This window comes from Podarcis bocagei (assembly GCF_964188305.1).
Source record: "Podarcis bocagei genome assembly, chromosome: 12".
In the NCBI taxonomy this organism is placed as follows: Eukaryota; Metazoa; Chordata; class Lepidosauria; order Squamata; family Lacertidae; genus Podarcis; species Podarcis bocagei.
This window is the reverse complement of record NC_138137.1, coordinates 46,772,033-46,785,082: the sequence shown is the minus strand read 5'-3', so window position 1 is coordinate 46,785,082 and position 13,050 is coordinate 46,772,033. Positions and strand designations below refer to the sequence as shown.

At 46.4% G+C, this 13,050-nt stretch overlaps 1 protein-coding gene across 8 annotated transcripts in view; it reads right to left on the bottom strand.

The window, feature by feature from the left end:
• Window positions 1–13,050, bottom strand: part of ADARB2 (adenosine deaminase RNA specific B2 (inactive)) — a 390,457-nt gene that overhangs the window by 111,134 nt on the left and 266,273 nt on the right. For 6 of the 8 annotated variants that reach the window (XM_081163583.1, XM_081163584.1, XM_081163587.1 and 3 more), the window contains one exon: window positions 9,645–9,731. The exons of the other annotated variants lie outside the window; for them this stretch is intronic. In XM_081163583.1, the coding sequence (XP_081019709.1) occupies window positions 9,645–9,731 (87 nt within the window). The remainder of the gene's footprint in view (window positions 1–9,644; window positions 9,732–13,050) is intronic. 8 annotated transcript variants of the gene reach the window in all.

Sequence of the window (13,050 nt, the reverse complement as noted above, 5' to 3'; positions counted from 1 at the left end):
TGCTCTTGATTCAAATCTCTGCAGAGTAATATCCCCTTGTGATTGTAGAAAGATCTGCCCAAACTTGCTGTTTACTATTTATAAGGCATTTTGTAGGGTTTAAATCAGCCCACAGAATCAGGCCTTGCAAAATGACTTGTGAATAGTGCAATGACGTGTAGCCATGTGCTGTTTACTATCATGTGTAAACAAAAGCCATGGGTTGCAGGCAGCAAACACATCACAATTCCTCCTGCAATAACTGCACGCAGTCCCAATGTGCAAACACCTCTTACATCCCCTCCAACATGTTGAAGTGAAAAACTGGGACACGAGTCTTCCAGGACCATGCCCCCCTGCAAGTCATGTGACCTGTGTGACATTGCAGCCCCAAAGAAAGCTCATTTTCCTGGGCGAGATTGCATGATCTCATTTGAAAAAATGGGGTATGCTCTTATAAGAACATGAAAAGGACCTGTTGGACGAGGCCAATGGTCCATCTTGTCCAGCAGTGGCCAACCAGGTGACCATGCATGAGGCTAACCCACTTTTATCCCCAGGGAGCAGACCTGAATAAAGTACTCATGGGGACCCAGGCAGATTCACCTCAACCCCCTAGGCCTGCCTGCCATTGGTCAATCTGGCAGACGGGCTTGATTCAAACTTTTTCCAGCAGAGGGAGAGGGCTGTTACGTCTCCCTCCAGCTGGAAGACCAAATGTTGAGGCTTCCATGGCGGCAGGCTGGCCCCGTTCTGCAACCTCATGTTACAGGAAGGTAAGCGGTATTCCCAGCAACTGGGCTTCAGAGGCGAACTGCCTCTGCCAGTGGATGTAGAAAATAGCCATCACGAGATGCTTGCGTCTCCCTCATTACTGACTTTCAGGAGGTATTTGTTTTAATTTGTTATCGACTTCCGAAAACAAAATGTTGCTATTGACGGCTAAAATGGTTTTATTGCCTTTTCAAAACTATTATTGTGGTTGTTAGCTGCCTTGGGTAGTCTCTTTAGAAAGGAGGAATATACATGGGGTTGATCAATTTGATTGATCTGCGCCTGAGATTGGACTGTGCTGCTGCTATCTGGAGACTGAGCAGGAGAATGTGACTATAAGCCTCCACAACAAGGAACTGGATGCCTAAATCTCAACATCAGAAGAAAACTAAGGCTGAATCCATGCATTCAGCAAGATGAGGTAGTAGAACGAACTATACCATTTCAGGTAATGGTTAGGGAGCATCGTTTTCTGACTTGCTCCACATTGTAACAAGACAAAGCAAATTCCTCTGTGTAAACAGAAAAAAAGCCCAGTTGAGGCAATAGTCTCTTTATCCCTATTTTACCAGTTTCTTCTGGCAGGGAACATTTTAATGTGGGAGAGCATTTTTTTTAAAGGACCCCTCCCCTCTGAAGTGGTACAGTTTGTTTTACCACTCAGGACTTGATCTCATTTTACCAGATATATAGACCAGGTCTATCATTTCGTGTTCGACTGCAGAAGTGTTTTGTCCCTTCATCTTGGTTTTATTTCATTTAGCAGCAGGAGACTGAGCCAACAGTGAAATGTATTTAGCTGTGCATTTGTGAAATTTCATCTTAGGTGCCTCTGTTATTGCTCTCTCGTATTATTCTTCTGTCACTGAGGAAGATTCCTCCTAGGTGTCTCTATTCTTTTTCTATTATTTTCTCTCTCCCCCCCTCTCTCACTCACGCACCTCCCCATTCAATTCCCGTTTTTGGTCATTATGCATGGTGGTGTTAACCCATGGATCATGAAGTGCTATTGAGGACTATTTATAATGTGCCACTAACAATGACGTTGCCTTTGTCTCTGGGTCACAAGGGTTCAGAAGAACCAGCCATCCGACACTCCATGCTACATCTGAAGCGATATTATTGTGCCTCTCAAAGGTTATTCTGCTGCCAGGCAGCGTGAACTTTGGGTGAGGAAAAGAAAACAAAGGAGTGGCGATCTCTTCGTTATAAATATCTGCAAGCAACACATTCCAGGTAGCCTCCCTTGCAAAGGATAAGGAGTCCTTCAGAAACATGCACCCATTTTACAAAACAACAACAGAGGAAGGTAGGGGTGTGTGTGTGTGTGTGTTGCTACAAAATATTCTCCATTTTGCAAATGTGCATCACAAACTCACCCACCCACCGCACCTAGTCTAATGGTTATAATAGAATGCTTCTCTCAAGCCCGTTTCTGGTGGGGGGAATTTCTGGAGGAGGGGATTTTCTTGGCAGCAGAGAAGGCATGTGTGGGCAGAAGTGCACCCACATGGGCACCATATTGGTGGCCCCCGCAACAGAGCTTTGTGATGCCTTAAGTAAAGGTAAAGGGACCGCTGACCATGAGGTCCAGTCATGGCCGACTCTGGAGTTGCGGCGCTCATCTCGCTTTATTGGCTGAGGGAGCCGGCGTACAGCTTCCAGGTCATGTGGCCAGCATGACTAAGCCGCTTCTGGCGAACCAGAGCAGTGCACGGAAACGCCGTTTACCTTCCCGCCAGAGCAGTACCTATTTATCTACTTGCACTACTTGCTTTCGAACTGCTAGGTTGGCAGGAGCAGGGACTGAGCAACGGGAGCCCACCCCATCGCGGGGATTCGAACCGCTGACCTTCTGATCGGCAAGTCCTAAAGATGAACAAATATATGGTAGCACAAGCTTCTATGCGCAGGGCACTTCACCAGATGCATAAAATGCTATCCCCAGTTGGCAGGCATTATAGAAATGGAGCTGTTTCCAGTCTGAGCAGGGCCCCAGCCATAGGAGCATTCCCATTCAAATGGTGTGTGCGCACTGCGTCATGTGAACAATTATGTGGGCCAGGGCTTACCTGGGACCCCACAATATTTTATTCAAGTTGGCACCCCTGGCCCTAAGCAAGTGCCCTCTGGTGGCTGCCTCTTATGTAATGGCCTACCCTCAGACTTTCCTAACAATGGCAGCTTCCCTCCAAGCTATTTCCCACAGTGCTCAGAGAACCTGATGCAGTATCACTCCAGGGCCCTGGGAAAATTGAAGTGCAAACTTGCAGACCTAGCTGCTTGATGTGAAGGTCCCAGGGTTGGTGCCAGCATTCGTATGCCCTGCTAGGACTCTGAGGCTCCAGCAGCTGCCCTAGTGTGTCAGGTGTTGATACCAGAAATGGTAGAGGGGGGGGAAATGGTACTCATTCAGGTCAGAGGGAAATGAAATACAACAGGATGTGACAATTTATGGAAGCTTAAATGTACGGAATCACTGTGGGGCAGGCAATAAAACAAACATCTTGGCATTTGTCAACTAATCCATACCTGTACAATGGTACCTCGGGTTACAGATGCTTCAGGTTACAGATGCCTCAGGTTACAGACTCTGCTAACCCAGAAATAGTACCTCGGTTTAAGAACTTTGCTTCAGGATGAGAACAGAAATCGCGCAGCAGCGGCGCGGCGGCAGCAGCGGGAGGCCCCATTAGCTAAAGTGGTGCTTCAGGTTAAGAACGGACCTCCAGAATAAATTAAATTCTTAACCTGAGGTACCACTGTACTGGGATTAAAAACCCGTTCTGTGGACTCAGGCTACAGGTGACAGAACTGAATGTCCTGAGGAAAAAATGCAATTTAGCCATCTCATGCCGGTGTCTCCTTCTGAAATTTCTTTGTTCAAAAATGACCGCTTTAAGTTCAGTAACAGAACACCCTGGGAGATTGGTTCTTCCCTGCCCCCTACTCACTTCTGAATATTGCCCCTTTCTGATGTCATTGTGCATCGTCACATGACAGGCTGCACCAAAGGCTCAGCACATGGGGGCGTACACAAGTGGGGCAGCTTAAACATGCTGCACCAGCCCCCAGGCACAGCTTGCCCCCCGAATGTCCTGTGATTTACAAGCCTGCCTAGGTTTAGATTTAACATCAGGAAAAGCTTCCTAACTATAAGAGGAATTAAGCAATGAAATAAGCGGCTTAGAATCAGAGAGTCGAGAAGGATGAGAATGCTATTTAGTCCAATCCCCTCCTGCAAAGGAGAACCATTCTTATGCTAGCAGACCAAACTGTGCCCAGTCTCATCTGAGATGAGGTGCACTGCTCCACATATCTCAAGCAAGTGTGGACAAAGCTTGGAATTGTTATACAGGAGAGTCTCATTGGACTGAAAATTGGTGAGGAAACTGGATGCCTGAGTAGATATCTGCTCTGTGACCTCCCTTCCCACGGGAAGCTCATTCATTAAGGCTCCACCAGCCTACATTGGCCATCTAGTACCCTGACTGGTCAACCTTCTCCAGGGGGTTGCACTGTCTGTCAACTTCCTCCTCCTTAGCCTCATTGTTGCCCTTCTAGAACTCAGCAGAGAGGATGATGGAGACAAAATGGGTCTTAGTTGGCTGTGCCTGCCATTGGTCCTGGCTCCATATTTCATGGGCTCTGGCTCTATCTTCCGTTGGTCTTTCTGCCTTTTGCCCTACCAGTTCCAACGCTCACCAGCCACCACTGACTCTTCCTTGCCACACAGCTACTTCTCCCACACAAGCATTTGGAAAATGGAGAGCTGTACCTGAATGTTCTTGCTAAACATAGGTTACTCTGCATAAAAAGGTAAAGGGACCCCTGACCATTAGGTCCAGTCGTAGCCGACTCTGAGGTTGCAGCGCTCATCTTGCTTTATTGGCCAAGGGAGCCAGTGTACAGCTTCCGGGTCATGTGGCCAGCATGACTAAGCCACTTCTGGCGAACCAGAGCAGTGCATGGAAACGCCGTTTACCTTCCCGCCGGAGCGGTACCTATTTATCTACTTGCACTTTGACGTGCTTTCGAACTGCTAGGTTGGCAGGAGCAGGGACCGAGCAACGGGAGCTCACCCCGTTGCGGGGATTCGAACCGCCAACCTTCTGATCGGCAAGTCCTAGGCTCTGTGGTTTAACCCACAGCACCACCCGCATCCCTGTTACTCTGCATTCTAGCAGTCTAATCAGAAATTGGTACCCTTTGCTCACTTGCTTTTTTTTTTAACAGAGAAACAAAACAGATGCAAAACCAAAGAGTCATTAGCAAACAACTTTGGGCGTGCATTCCTTCCCAAGTCCAAGGATGGCACCGGGATATCTCCCCTTGTACCCTTACAAGGAAAAGTCTCAGAAGCAAGTGCAAAGATTCTTTAGCTTTACAATGCAGTTTCTTAGAGGCTCCATAAAGTCACCTCCACCTCCAGGAGCTGCTTTCAGATGTCAGGAAGCTGAAATGGAGTCGGTAGGTGGACAGGAAGCACAAGTGCCTTCCACTTCCTGTTTACATTCCAGGAAGTAAAAAATGCATGACATGAAGATGTGAAAATTGAATTCTGTTTTTCTGCCTCTCCATAGCTTTTGCAAAACCATTCCTGCTGGAAAAGCAAATATTAATCTTGAAGAAACTGCACAATAGGTAAAGGTAAAGGGACCCCTGACCATTAGGTCCAGTTGTGACCGACTCTGGGGTTGCGCGCTCATCTCGCTTTATTGGCCGAGGGAGCCGGCGTTTGTCCGCAGTCAGCTTCCAGGTCATCTGGCTAGCATGACTAAGCTGCTTCTGGCGAACCAGAGCAGTGCACGGAAACGCCGTTTACCTTCCCGCCAGAGCTGTACCTATTTATCTACTTGCACTTTGTGCTTTCGAACTGCTAGGTTGGCAGGAGTGCACAATAGGTGGGTCTAGTCAATTAGGGGAATGGGGTACTGCCCCACCAACTTCCTTTTGCTCTCAGCCAACCCCAACCTGCCTGCCAACTTACTTAGAACCAGTCCAGAGGGTGACACTGCCTGTCAGACCCCTTCTCCTTAGTCTCAGTATTGCCACCAGAGTTGCTTCTACTGGTTGTTGGCTCTTACTCCACCTACTTTCTGACCACCAGTCAGCACTGGCACAATAACTGTATGCGTGTCTTAGTTGATGAAAGGAGACAAAACCCCAGCATCATGCTAGATGCTCTGAAAAGGACATTTTCACGTTAAAGGGTGGCATGTGAATTTCCTGCATTTGGAAATCTAGTGGAAGGAGCTGCATGGATCGGAAGGAAGATCTCAAAGGTATATCTGCAAGTTGCATGAATCGAAATGACACCCTGAAGGACTGGCATAAAAAGAGAGACATCCTTAGTATTTCCCTTGTGAAAATGTCATTGCAAAATTTCCCTGTGTCGCAAAGAAGTCCATTGGGGGAGCTGGGGGGCGGGGTTTTTTTTGCCAGTACCTTGCCCTACAGCTTTTGTTCTCAGAAGTATTATAGTGAAGCACTGAGCTGCGGTGGCTGTTCGGCTTAAACAGCTGCTATTCACGCATCATTATCAGGCTGAAACCTGGGCCACAGACACTTCTTTTAGGGCACCCATGAAAGTATCTGTAATCATTTAGGTTCACTGCACTCATAATGCAGACTGGCTTTGTCAGATTGCTGCCTGTGGATTCAAAAAGGCGAATATAGAGACCCTTCATTTCGTGCTGCCAGCTTGCCAATAGCTCTCTCTTTCTCTTTGCCCTTCTCGCACAGAGCAGGCTATTTGCTGCCCATCTGCATCACGTTGAGGACAGAGGGGAAAAGGTTTCACCTCCATCACTTTTTGACATACTGTTGGAAAGAACGAATTTCACTGGAAAGGCAATCTTTGGAAGCTCATGATCACGACAGGACTGGGCTGCTACCCAGCAGCTATATCATATTACCAGAGATGCGGCTGGGTCTGATGAGACTTCTTTATTATTATTATTTTTAAAAAAGCTTTTGCTGGGGATCAGTTGAATAAATGCAGATCTCGGGTCCTGCTTCCAGGACGCTAAATATGTACTCATACACTGAAGATGAATAATGTGCAGTTGTGAACACAGATGCCCACATGCAAGCATCTTCCAAGGCAAGATGCAACCTATATATCTGTCCACCTGGCAGGCCTACATGAGTTTGTGATAACAAAGATGAACATATTTATGGCAATGGGAATATCCACCTGTCATTGTTCCTCCTGCCCACCATTGCCCAGTCAAGACAACGGTATCAAGTTTAACAAGCCCCTGGCAAACCACCATCTATGACAAGTGGCAAAGACATGTTCTCAGATTCAGTTCCAGCTGTTCATCAGCAATTGATAAATAGGGCTGCAAACATGGGTTGGGAACTCTTTGGAGAAAAGCTGTTGGGTGTCAGGATGCTTTTGTTGGGCACTTTGTTCCCAACTTTGATCAGAGGGTGAAAGTACCTGAGACCCCACCACCACTAGCATCACCACCAACCCTGAGAAATTTACTGGTCCTGAAGATCCTTCAGCTTGCCAACTGCAGCACCAGAATCCTGCAGGCCAGTTGCCTGGGCTCTTGACTGGATCCCAAAACCTGTTCATCACCCCCACAAAAGCAGAAGTGGGAAGGAGCTAGAAACTGCAGAGCTGCTCATGAAATGATGAGCTAGCCTCATGAGGCTACCTGTCCAGGAGGAAGCAGAGGAAGCCTGCTTGAGAACCAGGAAAGACCGGAGCCTCCAGCTCCCCTGGACACTGGGGCAAACTCCAGCATCCCAGCTCCCAGCTTCTGTTTGTGATAAGCCAGCTGACAGGTTCTTTCATACCTGCCACTTTTTCAGATCCAGGAGACTGGATAGCAGAGCAGGTGAGCTTCCGAGGGAAACGAGAGGGGCAAATAAGAAAGTCACAAAGCTCTCTCCTGCACACATCAGAGCACCCTGTTGCTGCTCTGCATAATGAAGGAAGTGTTGGCCAGGAAAGGTGTAGTTAGTTGCAGCCTTAGGCATACAGAGTCTTGGATTTGTATGTGAGGCTTCAGAATAGAAAAAGGGATTACTAACATCACAGGGACAAATTTATTCACCCATAATTTCTAAGGGGACAGCCCTTCATAGTTTCCAGCTGGTAAAAAGAGCCATCTGGCAGCTGATGCTGAAATAAACAGAAGTGCATCGTTTGATCGGAGCACGTCCTCCCTCTTCCCCCAAATCCGCCAACATGTTACAACAAAAAGGTAAAATGACACTTACAAATTAATGTCTGGGCTGGTGAATATGATAATATGCCACACACTCCCCACCTGGTTCCACTTTCTCTTCATTATTCAATTTTTCTTTCTATCTAATGTGACTTATCTTAGCCTCATATTCCAGCAATCACTGGCAGAGTGCACAACAATGTTCTGGATGCATTAAAACAGGTGTCGGAGAACAGGCAGGGAATTGTTTTGTGCATCCTCTTCTCCACTGGGGGCATCATTAGTGGGGCTCAGGGGGTCCTGGTTCTTTTGCATTGGGTCTTGGATTTCCTGCCTCTCACCCTCTTAAAAAAAAGAAAGAAACTTAATAGGAGGAATTCACTACAGCGCTAAGTTAGCCCCTTAGCAGTGCACTTGTTTTGCTAATGGAACAGCTTGAGCAAGAGAATGTGCACAGACTTCCAAACAGAATGGGCTTGTGTGTCAATACCGCTGCTGCCAGTGAATGTGGCAGGACAAGTACAGTGTATAAATCAATTGCCAATTCTCTTTTCTTTCTCTGTTGGTTGTCTCTCTTGTTACAGAGGCCCAACTGGCCTCCACTAGGAGTTGGGTATTTGGTGTCATCTCTTGGAGACTTTTCTTTTATGCCAACAGGCCTGTGCAGTTGCCCAAAATATCATTTGAATAACTGGAGGTATCCTATCTTCTCTCTCTCTCTCTCTCTCTCTCTCTCTCTCTCCATACACCCCCCCCATGTGTTCCATTAGACCGCATTAGTGGGAGATACGAAACAGGGCTCATTCAATCAGCTTTCCTGGAAGACCAGCTCCATCAGGGACCTCCTACCTCTGAACTCTGCCGGCTGGCATTATAAGAACAACTCTTTAAGAATGGGTGCCTGACTTGGATTTCTTCCTCTTCCCTCCCTTTCCCTTGTGTGCCATGTTTTCTTAGATAGTAAGCCTTCGGGCTGGGACTGTAATTGACTACATGTAAGCCACTCCAGGAGTCTTTATGGCAGGGGGAAAAAACCATGGGTACAAATGCTCTAAATAATAATCATTACACACAGAGAGAGATAAGCACACACAAAATATAATATAAATATAATACAATTTATAAAACAAACATAATACTGTATATAATATATACACTTCCCATGAGTATAAATTTATGCATACCCATCATCCTCAATAATTTCTAACTTTATCATGAATAGCCTCTTATCATAAAATGTTTCATTATAACCATAAGAAGAATCTTTTAGGTTTTATCTATTGCCAGATATAGAGCTATCAATTCTTATTCATCTGTTTACTGAAAGGTGTCAGATTCCCAGTTGCAAAGCTTTCTGTAAACAAGCACTATGTGATGACTCCAAAAGACAACATGCCAGGATGCCATAGGTCAGAACCCAATAGGGAAAGAGGATGAAGAACCACAATCCCTTGTTATTGGGTGCCCCATGCAACCAGGGATACATGAGGACCACACAATACCAGGACAATGCCACTTTGATATTCTCTGTCCTGATTTTCTCCTTGGCTGAAATGGTAGTTTGGATGGGCTCTTAGATGACACGCATTACCCAAAATGCGTTTTGTTTTTTTAAAAATCTGTACTCAGCCACATACACATATGATACAGAACTTCCTATTGGCTCTACTATTCACCTCAATATGAAGAAGAGAAACTGCTTACTTAAATTGTCTTCGTCTTCCATATTTGCTGCACCAGGACTTAAATACTTGAAGGGTGCGATGAAAGTTGACAAAATGCTCACTTTTTCTGTAACGAGAGGGGGGGGAGAGTACATACGTATGAAATGTGTGTCAACCTAGTTCCAACATGCTGTGCTCTGATCCCTTGCTGCTCTTGTCCACCCCCCTTTTCCCTTTCTACCTTGACCTCCCAAACCATAGGTCACTTGCACTGTTGTCTTCACCAAGTGCTACGTTTGGATGGTAAGCTCTTAAGAGGCCAGGAACCCTTCATTTTCTGCTTAAGCATAACTGGGGGCTGGGTTCCCGCTAACATTGCTTGCCACTCTCCACTGCCATAGAACTTTCTAACCTCCCCAGCTTAGACCTTCCCTTTCGCTACCTCATGCTGTCATTGCAGCCAAATAGGAAGAAGAATCTGCCCAGCAGAAGGAGCAATGTGAGAAGGGGGCCAAAAGCAGTGGCTGGCTTGGGGATCTTCTGCCACCTTACTCAGGTTGACTTTTCATCTTAATTGGTTGCAGCAGCAGCAGCAGCAGCAGCAGCAGCAGCAGCAGCAGCAGCAGCGGATTATCAGGCTAGCTAGCTGCTGCTTTTGACTGTCTTCCTTCTCCCCATGCTCCTCCTCCTCCTTCTGGGCCAACTTATCATTCTAATCAATGGTGGTGGCAGAAGATCTTCAAGCTGGCCAGGGAGGAGGAAGGTGAATGGTAATGTTGCTGACCGGCCTGAGGATCTGGATTCCAGGGTCAAAGGCTCAGGGGCTGGCAGGGAGGGGAACCAGTAGAACAGGTGGTCTGCTGCAGCCTGTTCTAGCTATTCCTCTGCAAGCAACAGACCCACCCACCACACTGTAGTTCACAGTGCCAACTGTGAACAAGCAAACTGCGGCATGACGACAATCTTACATTTTTATTCTATGTATAATTTGAAGTGCCATTGGTACTGTAAAGAATAACTGCCCGTGGCCAGACACTGTGGGACTTCTGCATTTCTCCAAGTGTAAACTTCTCTTTTGATTTTTCTCTGTTTTAGACAGGACCTTTATATACACAGAGCTCCCCAGATGAAACCTGTTAGGATTTGCTGTTGGATCAATCAGCTCACCTCTGTGTCCCTTTATAGATTGCTTCCACCACCTTATGCCCCAATTCCTTCCTTCCACTGGGTGGATGCTAATAATCCCATTAACACAAGACCCTAGTGCAGCATACTCTGCATGTTAAGAATTACCCATATTTGTACTTCAATAGAAAGTGCTTGCTTGAGACTGTAGGAGTCTTCATTCATATATTAGTTTAAGCAATGCAGTAATCCTTTTCCATGGAGAGAACAAAGCTCAAGGAAAGTGTCCCTAGCATGCAGCAAGGCGTTATGCCCATGCACCTTACAAAGTCAGCAGCTCAGTTCTGTCGTAATGCCAAGCCATGCTTGGCACTAAGAGAACAAGCCTGGAAAGAGCCTCAGGCTTTTGTCTGACTCCCTTCTTCCCCCATGTGACCAAAATCCCTTCCTTTCTTAGCTCTGTTGAAAAAGCCATGCAATGTGGAGAGAGCGTGGCTGGGATCATGGAGTCCTGATCCCCCTGTTGCATTGCCATTGGAGGTTGAAAGTCTGCAACAGGCTCCCTTTATGGTTTTAAACCATGGTTATCCAGGGTTCCAAGTTGCATGGGGTTGAGCTAGTATTTCCCTGCTCTCCCCACATGCAGTTATCACCATGTGACGGCTGTAACACTTGAATAGAGCCCATGTTTGCAGCCAAGTATCATTTGTAAAGAAATAAAAACTTCCTCTGTGTCTCTGTTTAGATGTAATGGTAGGCCATGGTTTGGTGCTATACAGCTTGGAAGGAGCCTAAAGCTCACACATTATTCTGTCTTCTGCTCATGCTCTACAACATGCTTCCTCAACTTTGGCCCTCCAGATGTTTTGAGACTACAGTTCCCATCATCCCTGACCACTGGTCCTGCTAGCTAGGGATCATGGGAGTTGTAGGCCAAAAACATAGAGAGCCAAGGTTGAGGAAGCCTGTTCTACAATTACTTTCCCTGCCCTGACACTTGCTGGAGGAAAACCATAGTTTTGTCATCACACTGAAGTGGTAAAACCATGTTTGTGCTTTCCATGAAAACCAGAACTGTGAATCAGGGTAGTTCAAGAAACAAAATAAGTGGGGACACTCTATAGCCTTACGGCACCCCCACCCCCTGACCACATTCACTGAAGTGGGAGCTAGACCATGTCTGCTAGCCCAGCTCTCACCTTTGCATGTGCAACAGACCCCCTATGTGATTGGGGTTCCTGGCCTTATGTATGTATAGAAGTCCCTTTCAGAACTTCCACTGAACTGGCAGAGGTTGGGGTCCCACTCCTAATGCCTGGGCAAGGAAATATCTGCCTAGGCCTGCTTTTTGTGGGTCATTCTCTGCCCCACATTGCCCTCGACTAGGGATGGGGAAAAAATTCAACTCAGTTCACATTCATAGGCAAACCTATTCACTTCACACTTTCCCAAAACCATATATGAAGTGACGCATAGTGAAAACACAGTAAAACATCGAAATTTGCACGGCTCTAAATTTCACTGTGTAGTTCTCCAGCCAAGAAATGCACTTCCAGTGGTAAATTGTGCACAGAGATGCATATATTAGCAAAAACTTGCACATAATATGTATATTAGGAGGAAATTTGCACTAAATCCTGCTGAATTTTCACGAGGAACTTTTTTTTTAAAATCCACAAATTGATGTGGATATGTGGAAAACTGAACTTAAAAGTGAAACAAGAACCAGAGAGAACGTGAGAGAATCACTTATCCCTAACCTTCTCCACCCCCCCCTTGTGATCTTGCTCCACTTGGGTTTACACCTTGTTCCTTTGACTGTCCTCTAAATTGACTGATTGGGAAGGTCAGGCCTAACAGCCAAGCAGCTAACCCCGTGCCCAGTGCCCAGTCTTTAAAAATGGAGAACGCAGTCAGAATGCTAACTGTGATGGAATCAGACATTCAGTGAAACTGAACAATGTTGAAGAACTTTGCACCTGTGCAACCCTCCCCCTCCCCCTTGCCCCCACCAGATTACGTCCTGAGGCATCACAACCTCTCTTAAATCCTCGCAGCCTGCTGCTTGCAACGCCTCCATCGCTACTTTTGAAACAGCCGTGAGATTGAAACCAGAAGATTAATTTTTGTCTCATGTAAAAAATGTACTCCCAGTTTAGGCAAGGCTGCGGCTAGGTCAATAAAAGACGACAAAAGTGATTGTTTAGTATTTGATCCCAACGGTTTACAAATGGAAGATTCACTGCATCTGGGAGAAGTGGGCGAATGAAAATATTTGCGGAAGATTTGTGGGGGGAGGGTTCCTTTGAGCGAGGGATCTG